The sequence below is a fragment of the Myxine glutinosa genome, chromosome 8 (assembly GCF_964187855.1).
Source record: "Myxine glutinosa chromosome 8, kmMyxGlut1.1, whole genome shotgun sequence".
In the NCBI taxonomy this organism is placed as follows: domain Eukaryota; kingdom Metazoa; phylum Chordata; class Myxini; order Myxiniformes; family Myxinidae; genus Myxine; species Myxine glutinosa.
Genome location: NC_136268.1, coordinates 86,981,038 through 87,007,591, shown reverse-complemented (window position 1 = coordinate 87,007,591; position 26,554 = coordinate 86,981,038). Strand labels below are relative to the sequence as shown.

The following is a 26,554-nucleotide window of genomic DNA, read 5'->3' as shown; positions in this document are numbered from 1 at the left end:
AGAGCCCTAAATAAAAGTGTTAGGGTATGGAGGTGACACTTGGTATGAAGGACCAATAAACAATAGACTTTGTGAACTCTTAAGGGAAGGAAGGAGAAGACGGGACCACTTCTGCTGCCCTCACCCATTCCCAACCACACATTATAGTTAAAATGAATTTTGGGATAAAGTATAAGTTATGTCCCTTAGTGAGAGAATGTGTAGGATTAGTGGAACAACCCATTAGACTAGGGATTAACTATTTTTTTATTGTTGCATGCGGATTATAGACAAGGAGGGGGAGATATATATTGTAGGGGAAGTGGAGACGGACCTTACACTGCTCCCCCTTCTGGACGTAGACTCTAAAGAGTCTGAAGAAGGAAGGTAGGGGTAGTCTTGTGGGAATGCCTTCGAGGAGGTAACTTTTCAGAGTATAATGATAGTTATTTCCCTTAGTGCTTGTTTGGAATAAGTGTGAGGTAAAAGGCCTATATGTCAGGACATGCGTTGTTATGTGTATAGAAAGCTGCTGCCTTCCCACCCCACATTTGTTTGTATAAACCACTTTCCCTTGACACCCTTTTTATGTTTCATCCCGATGAAATCTGTCCAACATTTCCTTTGGAATGATCTGACAGGCAGTCGGCACAAGTTTAGGTGGGAAAAGCTTCCCCCACAAAATCACGATCCGACCCGTGCCAACCTTGTCGTTGTTGTCACCATCTATATTCTAGGTAGAAGTTCACGGGGGGGGGGGGGGGGGGGTATAGGGTATATTGTGCAGTAACCATTGAGTTATTTAACAGTTTTGAGCATGACGGTTTTTATGTGATAAATTAGCCATTAGAAACTGAAGGATTAATTTGAATGATTCAGCCCAGCAGTTCATGCAAGTTCTTTGGAGAAGAATGGAATATCTCTTGTAATTTAAGAAAAAAGTAATGTAATACATAACGCTAGTTTAATCATTAAACTATAAACACTAATAGTGTAGCAGCATAGCAAACCTGTTGTGCATTTTGTGATACAAGCACCAAATTTGGCACAAATGTACATTAATATGTTGCGAACATTTTCAGATATTGGGCCACTTGAAATTCCGTAATTGTTTTTTTCAAAATTTTTCAAATTTCGTAATTTCAAATTTTTCGGGTGACACCGTCACAATTTCCGTCTTCGAGGCCGGCCGATATAGTGGGGCGGCTTAGCCCAAATATTCAAAAGAATTGTGCATTTTGTGATACAAGCACCAAATTTGGCACAAATGTACATTAATATGTTGCAAACATTGTGTGGTCAGCAATGAAGACGAGAGTCTGAATTACATGTATGCAAAAGACCTTGTGAACCAGTGAAGCAAATACACGGGTAAGCATGAATTAAATCTAGGGCATGATATAATTTCCATGATGTTTACCTCTACACTCAATGGTGGAAGGAGGTAATGTTTTGATCCCAGCTTGTCTGTATGTCTGTTTGTCTGTTAGTCCACAAAATTCCAGACAAAGCTTGTAGTAGTGGTAGTTGTAGTGGTAGTGGTGATAACAGAAATTGTTATATAGAACTGAACTTATATTATTATTATATGCAGAAAATAACTTCATTTCTATATGCCCTGCAGTGGACAGGTTAATTGGTTTATGCACTGAAGGGGTCACCCTGGTGTGCACTGCTGTGTTCTGCCTCACTGAGTTGTTCAGGTATGATGTACTCAGCACAAGCTTCCGGTCGGCCCGGAGGTGGGGGTGCGGGGCCTGTCACGGAACGTCAAAACAAACGGCCTGCCGGGGCCGCCCAAAAGTCGGGCTTGAGGGGCGCGTCCACTAATGGAACGCCTCTCGCTTCCCAGATCGAGGGCCACGTGGTCAGGAGAACCTCGTCCCTTCCGGTCACACTTTGCCTATCGGCCGGCCTCGAAGACCGAAATTGTGACGGTGTCACCCGAAAAATTTGAAATTACGAAATTTGAAAAAATTTGAAAAAAACAATTACGGAATTTCAAGTGGCCCAATATCTGAAAATGTTCGCAACATATTAATGTACATTTGTGCCAAATTTGGTGCTTGTATCACAAAATGCACAATTCTTTTGAATATTTGGGCTAAGCCGCCCCACTATAATATTGTTTGTGATAACATGTCACCAAGAGCAAAATGCCGATTACAGTGTGTGGGTTATTTGTACCTGAGAAGCATGCCGACTGATTTCCGTCGCAATGTCTGCACCAGAATTCCCAAATCCAATGACTAGGACACGCTTTCCAACGTAGGGAGACGGCTCCTTGTACTCCCTGGTGTGGATTATATGTCCTTTAAACTTGTCAATGCCTGACACAAAAAAACACATGTTGTCTGACTTTAAATATTGTTTTAGATTATGATATTCATCTCCAGATTCAAAATACAATAATACCATAAACTTGTATTCGCAGATATATTATACCTGGAAAGAAGTCTTTGGGAAAATTAGCTGTGTAGTTATGGCCGGAGCACACAAGGATGGCATCAAATACCATCTCCTCTTTTTTTCCATTCTCATCCACTACAACGACATCCCACTGGCCTGAGGTTGGGAAGTCTGGTCTCTTTGTGACAGCTTCAACCTTGGTCTGGAAAAATAACAAAACACTGACTGACTGGATAGACCAATTAACCCAATCTTAGAAAAGAAAAAAAAAAGCAAGCCTATGAGGTATACAAGTACTTCGTTACCGACTATATCTGAGTGATCATTTGTTTAAACTGCACAAGCTTCAGAAAATAATCTCATTTAAAATCTGAGTACGAATTACAAGCAACATTATGGGTTAAACATCTCCCATACACAGCATAGCTTTGCTGTCCCCTTTCTTCAGATCCTCAATCACTACCCTGACCCTTGACTATGCCTTTAGCTGTATTGAGGAACTCTGGAGGATGAGGAAGACTGGAATTAATTAATTGTATATATACTGTATATATATATGTTTATATATGTGTATATATATATATATATATATATATATATATATATATATATATATATATGTATGTATATACAGAGCATATCAAAAAAAAGGTAATCCGAATTCAAGGGGTTAATATGCAAAGGTTATTTAGTTTGACAATTTACTTGTGGTTTACCAATTATGAGGATATCCTCAGCTTTCCATTGATACCTTCCATGCATCATTGCTGTCACACATGACCGAGTACATGTTCATTGAAAATGACAAGTTCAAATCGCATTTTTACAAGTTTGGCTAATCGGTGCAAGACAGTTTGAAATGGACGCATTACTTGTCGACTGCCAAGTTGATCATGTAAAATTGTTATGCTGGTCTGGTAATCGTCGGTTGTGTCATCCTTTGTTTAAGATGGGTATTTAAGATGGGCCTACAGTGTATGGGTTTAGAGACAGTCTGAGTCATTGAAAAGATGGTTCAACCTCCGACTGAACAGCGGACCTTCGTGGTTACAACCTTTCACCAAACTGGAAGTTTGCAGTTAACTCGTGATGCGTTCAGGGAACGTTTCCCAGAACGGGAGCCTCCAGCAGTCAAAACCATCTGGGCGAATGTTAGAAAATACCAAGAGCATGGCACGAGCCTCAATCATAACAAGGGGAATTCTGGTAGGAGGCGCACTGGGCGATCGGAAATGAACATTGCAGCAGTAAGGCAGCAAGTTTTGGAGCATCCTAGGGATACCAGCTCAAGACGAAATGGGACGGGATTGCCTTCGGCAACATTCAACCGAATCACAAGACTGGAGCTCCACCAACATGAATATCGGATTCACATCCGGCATCAACTTACGCCAGGGGATTTTTCCAGGAGGCTGGTGCTTGCCAGATGGTTGATATCATGTTGCAAATCAGATATCAATTTCCTGCGGTATCTCGTTATCGGCGACGAAGAGCTGCTTTCGTCATGGACGGCAAGGTCAATACCCATAATGTTCTTGAATATGCACCGACAGGACAATTTTTTTTTGACACCAACATGAATCGACAAAAGTGGACTGTTTGGTTGGGACTTTGTGGAAGTGGTGAGGTGATGGGACCATTTTTCTTTCAAAGGAATGTCAGTGGTAACAGGTATCTGCAGATGATCAATGATGAAGTTTTACCGCAGCTGGAGGAGAACTTTGAGCAACAGCTTCGTGGTGTCTTCAGATATCTCTGGTGGGCCCAAGACGGCGCCCCAGCACATCGTCTTATCGCTGTCCGAGATCGACTGAGGGAATTCTTTGGAGACCGAGTCATCGCCCTCAACCATGCAGTGGAATGGCCGCCAAGATCACCTGACCTCACACCATGTGATTATTTCCTTTGGGGACATTTAAAGAACAAGGTGTTCGTAACTCCTCCCCGTGATCTTGATGAATTGCAGGGCCGTATTCGACATGAAGTGGATGCTTTGCGCAATGACCCGGCTATGGTGAGCCGAGCAGTTCAGGGCATGCTCCGCCGCTGTGAGCTTTGTGTTGAAAGGGGAGGTGGACATGTTGAAGGTGTGAGTGCATAAAGGCCAATCATTCCTGAGAAAAGTTCACATCTGATGTTCATTTTGCTCCAATTATCCTGACTTGCATCGATTAGCCAAACTTGTAAAAATGTGATTTGAACTTGTCATTTTCAATGAGCATGTACTCGGTCATGTGTGACAGCAACGATGCATGGAAGGTATCAATGGAAAGTGGAGCATCTCCTCTTAATTAGTAAACCACATGTAAATTGTCAAAATAAATAACCTTTACATATTAACCCCTTGAATTCGGATTACCTTTTTTTTGATACGCACTGTACATATATATATATATATATATATGTATATCAGTACTTATGCGACACCATATTATGAGTGGAGAAAGCACCAGTAAGGTGGCCCATACAGCCCTTGCTGCACCTTACCGGAAGTGATACGCACCGCCTGCCACACGGTACATTACCTCTCGCTTCCACCAAGTACAACATGGAGTCGACCTGGATGCAGTTGGGAGTAATGAATTAATATATAATTTAGTGCTCCAACCTGGATATAGATCCCTGGTGTTGGACTAGCGGCTAGGGTGCCGGCTTAGGATCCTAGGATCCTGGGTTCGAATCTCGGTCGATCGCCGAATTAATGCCAGGGGGGTTGACTCAGCCTGTCATCCTTCCAAGGTCGGCTAATTGAGTACCAGTTCACTGGTAATTCCCTGTTTGTCGTTGAAGGCGGCAAAAAGGGTTGGCGTCAGGAAGGGCATCCGGCCGTAAAATCATTGCTTCAAAAAGGGGACCAAAAAACAACAACAACCACGGTCCCCGAAAAGGCCAACCCCCGCTTTGCGGGGAAAAATGGCCTCTAAACGGTGGTTTAGTGCTCCAACCTATGACCAAACGCTGTGATGTCACCGCCACAATGTCCGCCCTGTCTGCGAAGCTCTGAAAGAGCCATATCCCACAGCTCTACATCATAAAGATGTTATTTCAGATGCTGTCACAAGTGCATGGAAAAACTCAGTTACCAACCTGGTTTCGCCCTTATTGGGGCATCATCAGGGCAATGCAGCGAGCTTCCACACACTTTCGGTTATATACCAGTACACCAGTACTTATGCGACTCAATATTGTGAGTACTATATCATATGTATGTCTTGTGGACCTCGAATCTCCAAACTTTGATGCCATCTGCGTGTCTCCTGACCATCACTATTTTTCTCTGTTTCACTTGCTGCTCTCCCACTTCTACAAACTGTGTACCTTCTACAAACTTTGACTATCTTAATTCCTGCCATGAGGCCATGACATCCAAACACCCATGAGGTTCTCTTTTCTCCTCTAATTCCACTCTGGATGGCTTTAACATTGCATCTCCCTCTGAAGCACCCCTTACTAATACTCTATGCTCCTCCGTTTAATCTCTTTTCATGCAGTCATAAAAGTACTCCTCTCTCTGGACACAAGCAAGGTATATGGACAAGATGGTATTCCTCCTCGTTTCTTGAAGGAGTGTCTCAGAACTTGCATCCGTGCTTGCTCATTTGTTTGTTTTTGTTCAAAAACCCAAACTTTTCCTCTTTCCTGGAAACATGCCTTAGTACAGCCTATTTTAAAGAAGAGTTATAGTTCAAACCCTTCCAACTACCATCCTATTGTTCTGACTTCTACTATTTCCAAAGTTTTTGAATGTCTTCTCAATTCATATTTCCTCAAGCATCTTGAATTTCGGTCTTCTGTCGGACCATCAATATGGCTTTCGCAAGGCAAGATCTACCAGTGATATCCTTTCTTACATGATGAATGTCTGGGCCTCTTCTCTGAGAGACTTTGGGGAATCCTTTGTTGTAGGCCTTGATATCTCAAAAGCCTTTGACAGAGTTTGGAATCGGGGTCAGATATCCAAGCTTCCCTCTTTCGGCTTTCCTTCTTCGCCCTACTCTCTTATTGAGCTTTCTCTCTGACCGCTCTATCTCCTTAATTATTGATGGTTCAACATCTCCCTCCTTCCCTATCAACAGCGGTGTCCCTCAGGGTTCTGTCCCGTCTCCAACACTCTTCCTTATTTTTATCAATGACCTTCTTCCTTCTACAGCCTGGTGTTGGCTTAGCGGTTAGGGTGCTGGGCTGAGATCCTAGGATCCTGGGTTCGAATCCTGGTCGATCGCTGAATTAACGCCAGGGGAGTTGACTCAGCTTGTTCATCCTTCTTAAGTCAGCAAATTGAGTACCAGTTCACTGGTAATTCCCTGTGTGCCGCAAGATGCGACTAACAGAGTTGGTGGCAGGAAGTGCATCTGGCTGGAAAACATTGCTTCAAAAAGGGGACCACGGTGCCCGAAAAAGGCCAACCCCCGCTCTGTGGGGAAAAATGGCCTCTAAAGGCGGTTCTTCTTCTTTCTTCTACAAATAACCAAATGCACTTGTATGCTGATAACTCAACATTACATTCTTCCATGTTTGCCCCATCTTCCCTCACTCAATCTACATCTCGTTTGATTACAGCCACCTCTTTAAATTCCGATTTGGACAAGATTTCCCAGTGGGGCAAATGTAATCAGGTTAAGTTTAATGCTTCTAAAACTCAATTTCTTCCCATCTCTCATTTAAAAACTCCTCTCAACTCTCCAATCTCCTTTGAAAGCTCCACTATTGCACCATGTGATTCAATGATCATACTAGGTATTACCCTAACATCAAATTTATCCTGGAATCCACACATTACAAAAAATAGCTAAGTCTGCCTCAAAGAAACTAGGAGTCCTGTCCAGATGTAATAGATTATTCTCCTTTCTACAGCTGCTTCAACAATATAAAGGATTGATTCGTCCTTGTTTTGAGTACTTCACTCACATCTGGGGCGGTTCTAGCTCCACAAACTTACTGGACAGAATTGAATCCAAAGTCATTCGACCCATCAACTCTCACAATTTGACATCAAAACTCGACCCACTCAAATTGTGCCGCAAAGTTGGTTCTCTTTATCTTGTCTACCGATATTACTTCAGTTTCTGCTCCCAATAACTTGCTGCTTGTGTATCTCCACCATTAGCGAGACCACGGAATACTCAACATGACACTACATCTCATGATTATTGTGTGGCCATTGGCATCTCAAGGGTGGGCCGTTATGATGTTTGTTTCTTCCCCTCCACTGCCAAAACTATGGAACTCTTTACCTTCTCATTTCTTTCCAAAAACCTACGACCTTCGCGTTTTCAAAAAGCAGATGTTTTACTTCCTCAAAAACTCAGACTATTCTCTCTTTCTTCACTTTTCTATCAATGCAGCTCTTTTACTTATGGTCTGGCCTGGATGAGGACTATAGAGTCCGTGACTGGAGCCTTCAACATAAAAAAAACTTTTAAAAACCTGTTGTTGAACGGTGCTTTGGCTCTGAATTAGTCCTGATCGCACATGCACAGAGAGAAGTGAAATAAAATAGTACTACTCTGTCTGCCTGCCTGGCAGTCAAACAAAATGTAAAATCATTCCAAACAGAAAACTTACTGTTTTAAAGGACACCATAAAGGCCATAAACAACAGGCATGGAAAACGAATGTAACGTGCCAGATAGGGTGATGTAAAAGACACTGCGTAAAACGGCGGTAAAACCAGGAATTAATTTATTTATATGCCTTCATAACGCTTTTTGAACCTCCATTTTAAATTTAATTATATACTTGAACACTGCAGAACACAAATCACCCTCATAATACTTCCAAGAACCTCCAGTGTTTCAGTACTTGGACATGATCTATAGGGTGGTGTATAAGGGTGATTGGTTAATTGGACTGCTTTAATAGTGCTAAAACTTCCTGATTTTTAAAAAACAATCTTTAAAATCATTATTTTATTAAAGCTGAAGTATATACATTTACTTGAACACTGAGTGGTGCATCATGTTTATATGAACTCTTCAGTTATTTCAGTAATATGCCAATTCCTTGTTTCATGGAATTTTGTGATTAATGCATTTATTTCATCTCAACTCAGATGTCGAATATGTTTCACCTTAAGGCGGATGTGGTTGTTCAGTTTGAAATTCTCAGCATACAGATGGAGATATTTTAACATGTCTGTATGCCCCAGGTACGTTGGGTAGTGTGATGGCATAGGAAAGTCACTGTAGCATATCATTTCTTTCGAAATGTTTGTCACCAGCGAACGGAAGACACTTCCTCGGCCTTCCACAGCCTTGTCCTGTGGTGAAGTGTTTGGTGTGAAAAGGAGTGGGAGGTATGGGGGAACAATGCATATATTACAGATCACAAAATTGTAATTACATACCGGTAGCATGTTTTGTGGGTATGTAGCATGTGTTTATAAATATATACATATAAATATAAATATACATATGCATATACATATAAATATAAATATACATATGCATATACATATATATATATATATATATATATATATATATATATATACAAACAGAACAGAAGATGAACAAACAGAAGTAGTGTTCGCAGCTTAGTAGATCGTGCAAAAGCACACTGCAGTGACCATGAGCAATGCCGGATGGAAATGCTGCACATCACTCTCCCTCCCACACATCTCCTTATGTCCCTGCTCTCCATCTTGTTCTCCCGCTCCCTTTATCTTATGTTTTATGTTTTATGTGTCAGTTTGTCTTTTTTGTGATCAATGTTAGCTCTTACATGAGCCTCGACCTTGTATACAAAAAAAACCCAAAAAAACCCACTAAACAAATTCATTTATCAATTCTTCTCACCGGAAATCCAACTACAACAACAACCATCCAACCACACCGCCACACACGGTGGCACTTCCATACATACAACACACTTCCGAAACCACAAGCCGTATTCTACGTAAGTACAACATTCATATCACCCACAAATCACAAACATCCTTACGAGCACAGCTGTCAAAACCAAAAGACCAGGCTTACAAATTTGACAGAAAGAATGTCATCTACAACATACAATGTGAAGATTGTGAAGCCAATTATGTGGGACTTAATCACAAGGCTATCTGAACACCAACATGCTGTAAGACGATGGAATCAGACCATGATCATTGGCACAGGATCTTTGAGAGTGAACCCAGAGATTGTCGAGACCTGGTACTCTGATAAAAACTCCATCAACCGACACATTGACTTACACCCCACATACAAAGCACTACGCAATCAATTACAACGACAAAAAAGGCAGAGTCATTTGAATGCAGGGATGCCCTGTGATTGGCAAGGACTTGGACCAATCTATCACATGAACCGTTCCCAACAGAACTTCACGGTTAACACCACACTCAACGCCTCTGAGGAAGAGAACTAGTTTGGTCTTGAAACGTCAGGCTATTAATAAAGAATTTTAAATTATTTTACTGCTCAGTGTGCTATCATTTACAATATATATATATATATATATATATATATATATATATAAATATATACATATATACATATATATATATATATAATATAATATATAGGTCTTGGAAGCCGAAGACATTTTGTTTTCAGGTTGACCAGCGCTGCTTGACTGCGTGCGTGCGTGTGTTGAGGATTTTCATTATCATAATCACTTGTGAACTACAAAAGGATTTTGACCAAACCTGGTACAGGTATGTTCTATGATTCAAAGATAGACCGATTATATTTTGGGTTCAAATTGTAAAAGGTCTATGGTCATGTGACCTTTAATTGAGGATCTGTGTTATCATTATGATTTATTGACGACAGAAGGGATTTCAAACAAACTTGGCACAATTATTGACTGCAATACAAAGATTAACTATCTCAATCTTGGGTTCAACAGGTCAAAGGTCATTATTTTATATCTCTCTCTTTTATATCTCTATATATCTCTATATATCTCTAAAATAATAATCAAGAAATAGGGACAGTTTCGAGAAACTTTTTATCCCATATTTGTTTTCATTGGCACCGTGGTTTATATTGTTGCGGATATGGCATTTGGCCTCCATATCCGCTTGTAAATATACCCCTATTTCCCCAATACTCCCCAACTATCCCCAATCCCCCATTCCCTAGTCCCATTGCCTGTAAATAACACTCTGTAGAACCGACCTTCCCCTTCTTCCCCCATTAAATGTCGTGCCCAGGTCCACCGCATCTCACGTAGACAACTTTCGGACATCTTGCTAGTTATTCTTAGTCTATGTCAGTTAAGGACTCGTTTCCATTAATTCTGACTCTTCGTTGCACCAGAATGTGATTGTATGGCACCAGTAGTGAGTTTAGGACCTCCCCTTACCTCCTCCCATCTTCCCCATGAAACAACAACAACAACTACAACAACAACTACAACAACAACAACAACAACTACAACAACAACTACAACTACAACAACAGAGGAGATTGGGGGCGGCGCGGCGCGGGGAGTGTGCGTCCTCACACCGGCTTGGTTAGCCGCCATTGCCATGTGCGCCCACGGGGTTACCACGAAGGGGCTGGCTGTCAGCTCCTCGTCAAGGGCGGAGCCTGGTAACCCCCCCGCACCCAATAAGAAGGGCAGACCGATTCCATCTGGGGCGGAGCTAACTAGCCGAGGGCGTGTCACTCCCCGCCGGATATACGCAGCCACTTACCGGACGTGACGTGAGATGCGCCCCGAGCTTGAAGAGGAAAGAACCAGTCGCGACCTCCGAGCGCTGTGACCTCCCTGCATCTACTGGACCGTACTGTACCCTGTCCCTGAGCCAAGGTGCACCTTGAGCCATCGACTACCCGCCTTTCCTTGCCATCAATCCCCGTGTGAGTCAGTTTTGTCCCGTTTATCTGTCGTCTGTCGGGGCTAATATAAGAGTGTGTCTAAGTGCCTATCTTCCTATGCTGTCCCTCTCATTCCTGTAATCTAACCTTCCGCCATATTATAACCTCCTCCGGAGGTCTTGAGAACCGTATCCCTGGTGTCGTGTCATTTTAATCCCAGCCGTTGTGTCCTTTTCCTTCATTGATCTAGCGTAGCGCGACTCGGCCAAGGTTCGAGTATAATCGGGTAACTTGTGCGGACACGGCGGCCATTCCGCTCGGCCCACCATAACATCAAAGTCGTGTCTGTAACAATATTATGGGTGTGTGGCGGACACAAAAGCCCACTGGCGTGGTGACATCATTCCGCGCACCAAGTGGGCGGTGGCCACGCCCGAAGGGTAGGCGTGGCCTCATGATATACACCGGGCGCGCAGCCCGGAGCGCGCCAGTGTTACAGTGAGCTCCTGAAATAAAGACGCTTATAAGTTACCGCTTGTCCGCTTCCTCCTTGCTCGCAAGCAGCGCGCGTAACGCCGCACTTTAGGTGCATATTATGTGCATCCATCCGAGCTATCAATTTAGCAACAAGTTGGAAACTCAGGATTGTTTCTTGATTATAATTTTTTTGCATTAGTGACTGTCCCTATTCATCTGTAAAACGGGGTGAATAGGGACAGCCATAAAAATCCTATTTAACCCATATATGGGGTTAATAGGGACTATAAGTTGCTTTAAAAAAAAAACAAGAGAACACTTTCAACCCAAATATCAACAAATCAGTGTGGTTATCAATTTTCAGCGAAAAAAGTTTCCGAACTTTTTTTGAGTTTGTGTCCCTATTCACCTTGCTGTCCCTATTCACCCCATTTTAGGGTAACAAGATTTTTTTTACTATTGCTAATCCTGTTCCCACTCACTGCCTTTATATTTATTAACTAATAAAAAGCTAGTCAAATTATGAGTTTGAACAAATAGTCGCATAAGTATGACGGTGCAGGCTCGTGAGCATGCCAAAATCTGAAGCCTCGGCCTAGTGTCAGGTGTGCTTATATCGTCTTTATTTATTAAACATCATACAGATGTAAATGAACACTCGTTTTACTCTGCACACATTGCACATCACTTGCAGCAGATTTCACCTCCCTGCACATTGTATTAATTGTTATTTTTAAAAACGCTTCTGTACACCGCCCTTGAGGCTTGGTTTGCAAGCCACCATCTACAATTCCAATAGAAGAGACATAATTACTCTTTTATGGAAAATGTTTTTCGAGTTTGTTTTATTCTCATAAATAGACCTTAGTGAATACACATTCGTGTTCAAAGATTCGCCTTTAAAACCTACATGTATGAAGGGGGACAGACATCTGTCCAAAGACACAAACTGACCTTGAACTTTATATGGTAGACAATGTATCATTTTCTACATCTTATGTCTACAAGGCCATGTTTGCCCTTCTGTTGCTTTGCCTTTCAAACGTTTGGTTGCATGACTGCCTGAATCTGTATTGTTGTTCAGATATTAGCAGATGAACTCACGTGGTATTTCCATAGCCCTCCGATGTCATCACCGATGTCGAAGCATGTGGGCTCCAGTCCTTCATCGAGGCAGCTTTTGGTAGCTGCAAGACCGCTCACTCCAGCTCCAACGACGCAGACTCGTTTCACCATGGTCACTGTAATAATAACATGTGCATACCATGTAATCAGTATTTTTTTATTAATGAAGTTTACCCACCCTTCAAGCAGATGAAGGTGCCAGAGGCATTATGCTGTTGGGTTGTCCACCTGGCTGTGCTGCGGTCTGTACATGTCAATGTGTGTGTGCGTGCATAGCAGATTGACGTTACCACAATAACATGTGAACCACACAAGGGATTTCAACCAATCTTGGCATAAGTATGGACTGCAATACAAGTATGAAGTTACTCAATTTTGGGTCAACAGGTCAAAGGTCATATGCCCTTTTAAAGACATTTGGAAGATCATAACTCCATTTAGAAACATCTGCTTCCTCTCTAATATGTATCTTTTTTTTCTTTTTCTTTCTTTCTTTTCTCTCTCTCTCTCTCTCTCTCTCTCTCTCTCTCTCTCTCTTTCTCTCTCTCCCTCTCTCTCTCTCTCCTCTCTCGCCTCTCTCTCTCCTCTCTCTCTCCCTCTCTCTCTCTCCCGTTTGTGTTGGGCGTGGCGTCATGGCGGCTGTGAGCAACTGCTCTGTGTTTTGGTGAGTCCGTTGTGAGTTTTTCCCCCTCTTCTGCCCTCCCCTGCCCCCCCCCTCCCTCTCCTTTTCCATCCTGTGTGCTTCAGCATTGTGTTTTCATCCGTTCTGCACCCTTGTCTTTGAGAGAGAGAGGATTGCGAGCGGGCCCATTTTGGGTGCGGCCTACTGGCTTTGACGGCGCTTTGTAAGCCATTTTTGTGCTTATAATGCACGTTTATTATTTACTTTAGTTCGATTATTTCGGTTTGATACCTTCTTGTCCGGTTCGGACAAGGGGGGGGGAAATTTCGCTGGTATGGCGAATACACGCTCTCGTTACAAGGCGTTCGAAAATTTAACGCGTAAGCACGCATTCGCATGTGTTCCGCCCGAAGGAGCTCCTACTGAGGACATTATCCTGTCCGTGGGATCCATCATAGGAGACGGTAATGTTCGAGCGGCATCACGAATGAACCAGAAATTTGTTGTCTTCGTGTCAGAAGAAAAGCTCGTTCATGACGTCGTTAGTACCGGTCTAACCATAAAAGGGGGTCATTATATTACGGTATCCCCTATGGATACGCCGGCGACCAAGATAACAATATCCACCGTTTATGCCAGGTGAGAAACTCCTATCTGTTCTGTCTCGTTACGGTAAAATTGTTTCCCGAATCTCAATGATTCCACTCGGGTGTCGCAGCGATCGTGTCAAACACGTAATGAGCTTTAGGTGTACATGATTCTCCCGGATCGCGGAGCCGATACAGGTTTAAATATATCCTTTAAAGTATCGTTGGACGATCGGGAATACCACATGTATGCTTCCTCAGCCTCCTTAACATGCTTTAATTGTGGAGAATTCGGACACGTTAAAAGATTCTGTCCTAAGGCCTCTTGTCCGAAGTGTGGTGAACCGGGACATAACGAAAGGGATTGTAAAAAGGCCAATCCCTCCACCGTGCCTTCTGACACCCCGACAATGCTCGCTGACACCCGGACCGTATCTCCTGTTACCCCTACCGTACCTTCCGTCACCCGGACCGTATCTCCTGTTACCCCTACCGTACCTTCCGTCACCCGGACCGTATCTCCTGTTACCCCTACCGTACCTTCCGTCACCCGGACCGTATCTCCTGTTACCCCTACCGTACCTTCCGTCACCCGGACCGTACCCTCTGACACCCTGATCGCACCTTCGGACGCCCCGACCGTACCTTCTGACACCCCGACCGTACCTTCTGACACCCCGACCGTACCTTCTGACACCCCGACAGTACCCTTTGACCCCCCGACCGTACCTTCTGACACCCCGACCGTACCTTCTGACACCCCGACCGTACCTTCTGACACCCCGACCGTACCTTCTGACACCCCGACTGAGTCGTCTGACACACCGGTGCTTTCCGATTCTAATGTGATGACACCCACCGATGTGACTGACACAACTAGCATTGCCCCCTTTCCCGAACCCATGAACGAAGAATCCATAGTGTATTCTAAAAAGCGAAGAGCACCAGTGCCAAGCAATTTCGCTGGTGCTGCAAAGAAGGCGGTCATGGGCGGCACCATTCCCGGTGCACATGTGTCCGAGTGTTCCTCTAACATTCCCTCACGAACTGAGTACATGAATACCATTGTCAATGACACCAGCGAGTCTCATTATGTAAATGAGCCGAAAAATAAAATTTATACCTCTCACCTGGAAGTTTCCGAGTGCGAACCCTCCAGTGAAATTACTACCATTTCCGAGCTGGGGAATGTTTTTCCGCTTGTCCCCCCTTTAAATACCGAGCAGACTATGGATTCAATAAATGTTCCCACTGTACAAATGGGGCCGGTAAATTTGAGTTTGCTGGGATCTCAAACCCAAGCTCCAACCCCAGATACAAATATCCACCAAAGTGTTAACGAGTGCTCTCGGGAACACCTTGGGAAACTTGTGAAGGTGCCTCCAGACAAGATCGCGGGGGCAGCGGGTAATACCCCAGAACCTGACGACATGTTATCTGACGTGTCTGAGTCCGAGGATGACATTGAGACAACCGAGCTGTCACAAGCGATGACAGGTCACTCACAGGTACCCCCTCAACTCATTTTTACCTTCCTTAACGAAACATATCATCACCGCAATATTGTAATTAAAGACTATTTCCCTGACTTGGCAGCATTCATTTTCACCGCAAAGTCAACTAGAACGGGCACTCGGTAGAGCGCATACCTTCGCCGCAGCTACTTTTGTTGCCAAAATAAAAGACTATAAGATCTGTGTAGCAAGATTCGAGGGAATGACACTCGATGACTACAAGATCTCGGCGCTGATTCGTTGTCACTGTGCCATAGTCCCGTTGATTTGCACGGAAAGAACCATGTTTACGGCTGCTAATCCAAGTTTATTACATGCATCCTTACAACTGTAAAATATGCATATATATATATATATATATATGTTCTGTTTTTCATCTCTTCAAATTGCACCAACAGTCGAAAACATCATGACACATAAGAATGACACATCTACTTTCATCCAATTTGGATCCGAATTGACCGCGTTATGATTTTTAAAAAACCGCACATTTTGCAAGGGCGTGACCCCCCTGACCTTTGGCCCCCAACCGCTAACAAGGGTTATGACGTCAGAGTGTCATGTCGCATATCACAAGATTGGGCATTGAATTCTGAACATTTTGGCATTAGTTTCATACAAATTGGACACAAATTGACCGCGCTATGGTAAAAAGACGATTTTGACCTTTTCATGACCTTGACCTTGACCTTTGACCCGATCGATTCCAAAATCTAATCAAATGGTTCCCGGATAATAACCTATCATCCCACCAAATTTCATGCGAATCGGTTGAATACTTTTTGAGTTATGCGAATAACATACACACACACACACACACAGACATACAAATAAATACACAGCGATCAAAACATAACCTTCCGCTTTTGCGAAGGTAATAATCAAAGCACGTGAGGATTTTGACCTGACGAGATCTCAATTCCACAGATTAAGAAAGTTTGTTACCCGAGCAGGTACGGAGTGTTCCCAAGCACAGGTCGATTTCATTAACACGGAATGAAAAACATTTCCTTTGCGACCTTAAATATGAATGGTGGGGGTGCAAGTCACCTCCGTCAGGCCCAAGTTAAAAACTTGTTTGATCGTAAAAAGGCAAATGTTCTTTTACTGCAAGAGACCCACATCACACCTAACGTGGAACATGACTGGTGCCAAACTTTCAAAGGGCAATGCTATTTTAGCAATCTGTCAGCCTCATCTGCTGGGGTTGGGTTTTTTCTAAAGCCAGGTCTAGCTTTTGAGTCTTGCTATTTTCAAGAAGTCATAAAAGGCCGGCTTATTTCCCTTCAGCTCGTACACCAAAACTTCCGCTGCACCATTTTCAATGTGTACGCACCTAGTGAGAGCAGGGACCGAAAGGCCTTCTTCACCTCCATGGTAAACCACCTGAAATCAGTTGATCTCGACCAATGTGTGTGCATTGGTGGTGACTTTAATTGCACCTTTGACCCTTCGAAGGATAGAAACTCTGCAGAACCCCACCCCGAGTCCCATGCGGACCTATCCCGTTTCTTTAAGAGGGCCGGTCTACTGGATGTTTGGCGATTGCATCACCCCAACATAGTCCAGTTTACCTGGTGTCGATGTGCCAATGGCCGGGTGTCTTCTGCAAGACTCGACCGCTGGTACATTAATGTACCCTTTAGGAACGTCGCGGCCTCTTCAGGTTGTTTTCCGTCATTGTATTCAGACCACCATATGGTAACCTTAGATCTTTCTTTTCCTCGACCCACATGCAGAAATAGTTACTGGAAGTTTAACGTTTAACTTTTAGAAGATAGTTTATTTACAGACTCCTTTCGTGATTTCTGGGCTGAAATGAGTACTAAAAAATCTTCTTTCTCCTCAATTAGTCTTTGGTGGGACAACCTAAAGGCCCAAATTCGAGTATTTTGTCAACAATTTAATTCACACTGTACCAATGTAAAACATATCACGATGGCTTGCTTGGAAGCAGACATCTTAAGGTTAGAGGGCAAGTTGGCCAATGAGAGCAACCCAGTGAACTATCGGTTGCTACTCGAGAAGAAGGCCCAATTAAGGGATTTGATTCATGAAAAAGCAGTGGCCACACTGGTCAGGCTAAGAATACAGAATATAAAGGTTTCAGATACCCCAACTAAGTCTTTCTTTCACCTAGAAACTGTAGAGAAACCAGCACGACTTATATCTTCGGTTTTGGACCCAGGGGGGAACATCCTAACAAATCCAAGTGATATAAGATTAAATGTAATCGATTTCTTTTCTGATCTTTTCAAGGCCAAAACAGTTTCTCACGAAATGATGAATGTTTTGACCTCTCATCTTCCTTCTGTGGCTGAGGCCCAACGTCTGGAACTGGATGCTCCAATTACCCTTCCAGAGCTAACCGGTGCACTTGCTGAGATGGAGTCGGGAAAGGCCCCTGGCATCGATGGCCTACCCGCCGAATTGTTTTTGGCATTCTGGGACATTTTAGGCCCAGAGCTGCTCAACGTTCTGGATGCGTCTCTTTTATCCAGAGAATTACCGCTCAGTCTTCGAAGAGCAGTACTCTGCCTGCTACCCAAGACTGGCGATCTCCGACACCTGTCAAACTGGCGTCCGATCTCTTTGTTGTGCACGGATTACAAACTGTTTTCCAAGGTCCTTGCGAACCGGCTGAAGACAGTTATTGGGGACCTGGCGTCACCTGATCAAAGTTGCGGCATCCCTGGCAGATCCATCTACGACAACATATTCCTAATCAGAGATTTGTTAACTGGTAAATGTGTCAAGGAGGATTTTGGATTGGTGTTTCTTGACCTTGCAAAGGCCTTTGATAGCATTGATCATGAGTTTTTGTGTCATGTGTTACAAGCTTGCGGGCTTGGTGCTAATTTTAGAGCCTACATAGCTTTGTTATATGCAAACATCTCCAGCTTGATCAAAGTTAACAACGAATTTTGCCCACCCATAAAGGTTCAGAGAGGGGTAAGGCAAGGTTGTCCACTTTCAGGTCTATTATTTGCCCTCACCTTGGAGCCTCTCTTGATCGCCCTCAGAAAGGATATCCCTGGACTTGTCCTTTCTCCAGGACACCTACCTTTGACCCTGTCTGCTTATGCCGACGACCTATGTGTCATTATAAAAAGAAAATGCGACAGTGACGCCATGGCAAAGTGTTTGTCGGACTTCAACCTTGCCTCATCATTAAGGTGTAATTGGGGGAAAAGCAAGGCTCTGTGGTTCCCCTTTCCAAAAAATGACTTACCTGTGCCACCGTTATTACCACCAGCTCCCCTTCCTGCGGAGCTAGTGTGGGCAAACGATGGCCTCAAGTATTTGGGCGTCTTCCTCGGTCCCCCTCAGTATGCCCAGAACAATTGGGACAGGATCATTGACCAGGTAGATTGGGCGTTTGAGCCGATGGAAAGGAGCTCTACCACACCTTTCCTATAAGGGTCGCGTGCTAGTTGTCAACAACCTCGTCACTACCCTTTAGTGGCACCGGTTCATCTGCCTGCAACCACCGGAGGTTTTGCTCCAAGCTATCCAGAGGAAACTGGTGGATTTTTTTTGGGGAGGCTACCACTGGCTTCGACCCAGCGTCATATGTTGTCCCTCGGCCGAGGGTGGTCATGGCCTAGTCGACGTGAAATGCCGCCTGTTGGCCTTCCGGCTCCGCTCCATGCAACGCTTGCTTTATGCAGAACACCTACCAGGAAAGCCCTTGGCCTGCTCCATTCTTCAACGAGCTGGGAGGCTCGGATACGGACAGGAACTTTTCCTGACCAACCTTCAACACGTCGATACATCTCTGCTTCCAGTCTTTTATCAGAGCCTCTTGAATGCCTGGCAGGGCGTTTCGATAAGTCGCCAAACAGACTCGTATGGCACTAACATGTATGCACACGAGCCTTTATTTTTCAACCCACTTTTCCCCGATATCCCGAGGAGTCGCGACTTCTGCCAGCATTTTATAGTGGCCAACATCCTGAAAGTGTGTCATCTCCGGCACGACTCTGGACAGGGATGGAAGCCTGCGAATGAGCTGGCGGACCTAACAGGTGTTCGGTCCAGGAGGCAAATCGGGAACATACTAAGAGCGGTGATCCGAAGAGGCCACCAGCTAGGCCTACATTGGACCCAGGACGCAGAGGTTGAGCCCACAGTTCCAAAATTAGTTGTGGCTTTTGCCCCAAATGATCTGCCCCCCATGAGCGCAGGGTCACCCCCCTTCCATGCTATGAGCAGCAAGAGTATTTATAGATCTTGTGTGAAAACGAGATCTCGCGAGATCTCGGAGACGGTGGGAGGGATTTTCGAAGCTCCACACGGTCTCCACGTTTTTCGAAGTTAAGTCGGTTCACAATTGTATTTTGTCGAAACTGTATTTATCTTTCGGTGTGTGAAGTTATTGTGTGCAACTTTGGTTGTTTCTCGGTGTTTATCTTTCATAAATTGATCGTCTGTTTGCCGTGTCGTGTCTTGAGGCCTTGTACAGTGTGCACTGTACAACCTTGAGGCTTTGTTTTTCTCTCAGCGGTCCGTCGTTTGTGATCCAATAACTTTCGTTCTCTGTATTCCCAGTCTTTTCACCCATAGCCTACCTATACACAAAGAATTAAGTTAAGCACCCCCCCCGTTTTTTTACAACCTCGCACATTACAAGTTTGTTGTCGTCAAAACAGTGTAATATACCCATGATATTGCTATATTTTCTGGAGAAGTGATATTATGGTCACATAAAAACATAACAATCATGCCGTTTTCAATATTTTATTCTGAATAATTTAAGGTGAAATTTTTTGGGAAATTTAGGCATATTTTCACCTCAATTTAAGTATGGAGCTATAGGTCCATCACGGACAGTGTGGATGACGTTTATGTTTTCTAACGTACAGTCATTGTTCTGAGAAGACCTCTAGCGATCTTTGCGTCAATAACGTGTGTAGGACCCACGTGATCGGATCACTGACTCAACCAATCACTTTTTTTCACTTTGATCACTCAATTTCATCAATGGATAATTGCTAATGTCATACCAATCATTATTTGATCTCACATACCTTAGAATATATGCCAATGTATACATATACACAAAGAATATATATTAGGGGGTGCTTACCTTAATTCGTTGTGTAGGGGTGCTTAACTTAATTCTTTGTGTATACTTCCTTGTGTAAATCTCAACTCAAAAAAAAAAAAAAAAAAAAAAAAAATTCCTTCTCTGTTCTCATTCGTTTATTCATTCTTATTCGTTCGTTCGTTCTTCGACCACGTGTTTCTCCCCCATTTCCCCAGATAGTTTTCACTCATTAACCTTCAATGTTTACACTTTCCCCTCAAGTTATGTATTCCGTCATATTTTATAACACCTTTTTCTTCTTCTTCTTTAAAAGGCTGCTTTCGACTTGCTCACCAAATCAATTCATCCCAAAAAAAATATCCATCTCCTATAGTGCCTTTTTTCTACATTCCCTAAACTCTCCTGCACTCCATCCTCCATCCAGCGTCCTTAAACGTATTTTTAACTCGAAGGTCACAAGAAACTCATTTTGCAATAAATGTTCGTTTCCCATAAATCGTACACTTTCAAAAATCCAATCTCACCCCTCCCCTCCAAATCTTCCCCATAACCCCTCCCCTCCAAATCTTCCCCATCACCCCTCCCCTCCAAATCTTCCCCATCACCCATCCCTTTCAAATCTCCCCCCTTGCCCCCTCCCTCCTAAACTACCCCCTCACCCCTCCCCGCCAAGACGCCCCCTCGCCCCTCCCCTCCTAGACTCCTGCCTCACCCCTCCCCTCCAAATCTCCCCCATATCCCATCCCTTTCAAATCCCTCCCCTTGTCCCTTCCCTCCCAAACTCCCCCCTCACCCCTCCCCTTCAAATCTCCCCACCCTCATTGCTTCTCAATTTCCCCCCTCTCACTCCCCCTCCTCAAAGCGTCCTCCCCGCTTCTTCCCCCTTCAAACTCTCACCTCCATCTCCCCCAACCTTCTGCCTCGCTCTTCCCCCTCCTCAAATAACACCTCATTGTGGCTCACCCAATCACCATCAAACCTTTTGTGCGCCCCATCCTTCCCTTTCTCCGAGCTATTCTGAAATCTCTGACACACCTTCAACAGCTCTCCCTATCTCTTCCACCTCTTCCACATCTTACCCTACCCCTCCTCCCCCCTGTTCTGTATCTGATGCTCCCCCTTCCTCTTCATTAACGGTATGGACCTCAAACATCCGGGGCCTTCGTTCAAACTTAACTGATCTCTCCATACAGGTTGCTTCTGTCAAACCAGACGTGATCTGCTTAACAGAAACTTTCCTCCTTTATGATGTCTCTGATTCCATAGTATCTCTCCCGGGCTACTCCCTCCTCCGGTATGATAGACCTGAGCCTCGTCCTGGAGGCGGGGTTGCTATCTTTATCAAAAACTCTCTTCCTCACTCGCCCTGCACTGCACTCTCTCCACCTCACCCCCAGGAATACCTCTGGCTACGGCTTCCCCTTCGCTCCCACCTCTTGTTCATATGTGTGTTGTACCGTCCACCAAACAGTGAGGACTCCATCTACATCTCACTGTCTGATGATATGGACCAACTTCTATCTACTCATCCCAACTCTCTCTTCCTCATATGTGGTGATTTCAATTGTCACCATGCCAGTTGGCTGGGTGTGGGTACCTCTCTCACCAGCCATGGCTCTTCAGCAAAGGACTTCTGCGACTCACTGGGACTGACACAATCTGTCAATTTCCCGACCCGGATCTCAGTCAACGGAACATCTTCTCTTCTGGACTTGGTTATGACTAACTTCCCTGAAAATGTCTGCTGCTCTTCTTCTGCTCCGATCGGATCATCTGATCATGTCCTTGTTAAAGTGGACATCTCTCTGACCATCCTCAGGGAGCCTGCTCAGCGTCGACGAGTCTGGCATTTCACTCAGGCCAACTGGCACGGTCTTCAAGCAGCCATCAATCATCTGGACTGGTCTCCCATCTCTACCACCTCTGACATCAACTCATCCTGGGAATTCTTCCAAAGTAAATTGCTCTCTCTCATGCACAGATTTATCCCATCTCGTCTTCAGTTGTCATACCCTTCCTCCCGTCCATGGTACACGGAATCTTGTGGTGAGGCTGTTGCCCAGAAACAACTTGCCTTCGTCTCCTGGAAAGCAAATCCAACGGAAGGAAATCTCATTTCCTTTCACAAAGCCCGAAACAAGTGTGTGTCCACCCTCAGGAGAGCCAGGAAACAATATCTCTCCATTCTCAAGACCGAACTCTCTTATCTGTCTCCCTCTTCCAAATCCTGGTGGCGTCTGGTCAAATCCGTTTCTGGTGTTTGTTCCCCCTCCATCCCCTCCCTTACCTCAAACGGCGACACAGCTGACTCCGCACGTGAAAAAGCTGAATGCCTCAACTCTGTGTTTGCCTCTAAATCTTGTGTCCCAAACCCATCCCTCTCTGTACCCACCATACCCAGTCGTACCCTGCTGCTCCTGGACTCCGTGTCCTTTCCTCCTGACAAGGTGGAAAAGTTTCTGTCAACCCTCGACTCTGATTCTGCAACTGGACCCGACGGCATCAGCCCACGGGTCCTAAAATCCTGCTCTGCTGCTCTATCTCACCCTCTCTCTGTTCTCTTCACCCTCTCTTTTGCTCAAGGTCAACTGCCATCTGCTTGGAAATCAGCCAACATCACCGCTTTGCACAAAAAAGGTGCAAAAACAGATCCTAGCAACTACAGACCAATCAGCCTTCTCCCAATTATCAGCAAAGTCATGGAATCCATCATTGCTTCGGATATGAAATCTTTCCTCTTCTCCAATGGCTTGATCTCTGATCATCAATTTGGTTTCAGACCAGGTCACTCTACTCTGGACATGCTGCTTCTGCTGTCTCAACAATGGATGGAGGTCCTCAATGCCAAACAGGAAATTAGAGCTGTCTCCCTCGATATATCACGTGCCTTCGACACGGTCTGGCACCCCGCTCTGCTCACCAAACTCTCCTCCTTTGGTATCCATGGAAATCTCCACGCATGGCTGGCGGACTTCCTCTCTAGTCGTCGTCAACGTGTGGCCCTGAATGGGTTTCTCTCATCTCCTCTTCCTGTTCAGGCTGGAGTTCCCCAAGGCAGTGTTCTGGGCCCCGTGCTTTTTCTGGTCTTCATCAATGATCTCTCTGACTCTCTCGAAAATCCTCTCTATCTCTTTGCTGATGACTCCACTCTCTGCCGCTCCATTCCTCTTCCCTCAGATCGGCAGTCTGCTGCCTCCTCACTCTCTGAAGACCTGGACAAAATCACAGACTGGTCAAACAAGTGGAACATGTCTTTCAATCCTGACAAATCTCACACTCTTACTATGTCTCTCCGAAAAGATCGACTGGACAACCCTCCCATCTACTTTCTCAACAATCCTCTCCAAGAAGTTCTGTCGCTCAAGATTTTGGGTCTCACTATCTGCCATGATCTTTCTTGGGAAAACCACATTTCCAAGCTGGCCTCCAAAGCCAGTCGCCGACTGGGCATCCTCCGTCGTGCGAAGTCCTTCCTCGGCACACCTGAGCTCCTCACCACATACAAGGCTTTCATCCGCAGCTCAATGGAATACTGTTCTCCCCTATGGGCCGGTGCTCCTGCCTCACACCTAGCTCGGCTTCACGCTGTTGAAACCAAAGCTTTCAGAATTATTGGAATCTCCCGCGATGAAGCTATCTCTGAGGGCCTTTCACTCACTCACCGCAGGCAGGTAGGTGGTCTTTCTGTCTTCTACCGAGTCCTCTCCGGCCTTGCACCCCCAGCTCTCTCTGTGCTCTGTCCCCCAAATATTCCTACAGGTCGCACAAGATCTGCCAGCAACCCTCTGATGGTTAAACTGCCGAAATCTCGGCTCTCTGCTCACCTTCACTCTTTCATTCCTCTTTTCTCCCGCCTCTGGAACAAACTCCGTCACTCCCTTCAATCCCACTCCTCCCTCCAGGTCTTTAAAACAGCTGTTCACCACCATCTCTTATCTTCCCCCATCCAAAACCTTGATCTTTTCTACCCCCGCTAATTCACCCCAGATCCACCTTGTTTGAAATTCCAACTTCTTTCCTGGAAGTCCTGGCAGTGTCCATATGTTTTATACCTCTCCCACCGCTCCCTTCCCATGCCCCCCCCCCCCCAAAGCCCTCGCCCTCTCTCAGATCTCTCGATGTCTCCATGTCTCTCGGTCCCTGCTCTCAAATGTTGTGTTTGTGTCCTTCCCCCTCTCTCCCCATCTTGTCTACCGCTCCCGATGTTATATGTTTTATGTGTCGGTTTGTCTTTCTGTGTGATTAATGTTCGCTCTTTCACGAGCCTCGATCTTGTATACAAAAAAAAAAAAAAAAAAAAAAAAAAAAACTTCTTCTTGGGGACCCACCTCTAGCTGGGGTTACCCGGTGGAAAGGACTCTTGCCTCCCGGTCCCCCATCTGAGCCTTTATGGGATACAATGTATGCTGGACTTATTTCTAAAAGAACAGGTGACCTTCAGTGGCGTTTGGCCCACTGGATTGTTCCTTCCAATGCTGTCATTCGTTTTTTTCCCCCCATTTCTGGCTGTTGCCCCTTTTGTCCGGTGAGGGAAGATTTGTTTCATGCTTTCATTAATTGTGAAAGACTTTCTCCTTTGTTTCATTTGTTAAATTTTATTTCCCATAGATTGCGGGTTACCTTTTCTTTGAAAGCTTACATCTTTGGCTTTCCTCCCAAAAAGGGAACCACATCTATTGTATTCGGGTTCCTAACCGCTACCGCTAAACTGGCCGTATACCTGTCGCGGAAGGCGAAGCTGGGCGGCAGACCCATGCAGGAATGCAGTATTATGGTGTTTTTTAGTTCGTTGGTGTCAGCAAGGCTCAAGCTTGAATTTGGCTGTGCCCAAACTGCAAACGACCTTGCAAATTTTGTTGCGACCTGGTGTGTTGGAGGGATTTGTGAGGTCCAAGATAACAAATTGTTAATTTCTTTATAATACAGTGCAGGTGTTTCTTATACACTGTTCCATGCTTCTCCTTGCCGGCTTTTTTCTCCCCCTGGTCTTGACCTACTCTTTCTTTCTTCCGTCTCTCCTCATGGTTGCAGATGCGATTGTAAATTTGTACATATAAAATTATGCCTAGTTTAGAAATTATGCCTTGATTTTCTCCTCGTGTTTTTTTTTGGTATTTGCACCTTTTCTGTTGCTTGGTTTGCAGTGCACTGATTGTTTTTTCCTTCCGGGATTTCTATGATTTTACTGATTTTCCTGGATGAATTGCCTTTGGTGGTACTCTTGTTTTATAATTTTATAATAAAAAGAGTTTAAAAGTCAAAGTCTCTCTCTCTCTCTCTCTCTCTCTCTCTCTCTCTCTCTCTCTCTCTCTCTCTGTCTCTCTCTCTCTGTCTCTCTGTCTCTCTGTCTCTCTGTCTCTGTCTCTGCCTCTGCCTCTGTCTTTACCTCTCTTTACCTCTCTTTACCTCTCTTTACCTCCACCACTGAAGGTGGCCAAAAATAATTGATAGCATGATATCTCAAAAATTAGTGGACAGTTACAACAGTAGGTGGTTATAGTAGGTGACAATAACAAGCTGATTAGATTTTGGTTAGGTCCAGACCCAGATCCGGCCTATCAGTGGAATACAAAAGGTAAACTGTTCAGCCTGGCGGGGGAGTGAACTCTACCGAGTACATGCCGTTTTAGTTCTTCATGTGATCTTTCATTGAGATCAAATGTAAATGTGGGTTTGTGGCGGACACGAAAGCCCACTGGCGTGGTGACATCATTCCGCTCACCAAGTGGGCGGCGGCCACGCCCGAGGGGTAGGCGTGGCCTCAGGATATACACTGGGCATGCAGCTCGGAGCGAGCCAGTGCTACAGTGACCTCTTGAGAATAAAGACTCTTTTGTTTAACCGCGTTGTCCGCTTCCTCCTTGGTAGCAAGTAAGCGCGCGTAGCGCCGTGCTTTAATTGGTGACCTCCAACATTCTGGTCAGCCGTCGCTGACCACCCGACATGGCAACCAACGCGGTAGCAATGAAGCTCCCCGAGTTCTGGGAAGCTCAGGCAGAGATCTGGTTCCTGCAGGCCGAAGCCCAG

At 44.8% G+C, this 26,554-nt stretch overlaps 1 protein-coding gene across 3 annotated transcripts in view; it reads right to left on the bottom strand.

The window, feature by feature from the left end:
- Positions 1–26,554, bottom strand: part of LOC137432675 (dimethylaniline monooxygenase [N-oxide-forming] 2) — a 122,093-nt gene that overhangs the window by 30,559 nt on the left and 64,980 nt on the right. For all 3 annotated transcript variants that reach the window (XM_068124765.2, XM_068124764.2, XM_068124763.2), the window contains exons 2-5: positions 12,734–12,870; positions 8,458–8,646; positions 2,425–2,590; positions 2,167–2,309 (exon numbers count right to left, since the gene is read on the bottom strand). In XM_068124765.2, coding sequence (XP_067980866.2) covers positions 2,167–2,309; positions 2,425–2,590; positions 8,458–8,646; positions 12,734–12,865 — 630 coding nt within the window. In that variant the 5' untranslated portion in view covers positions 12,866–12,870. The remainder of the gene's footprint in view (positions 1–2,166; positions 2,310–2,424; positions 2,591–8,457; positions 8,647–12,733; positions 12,871–26,554) is intronic.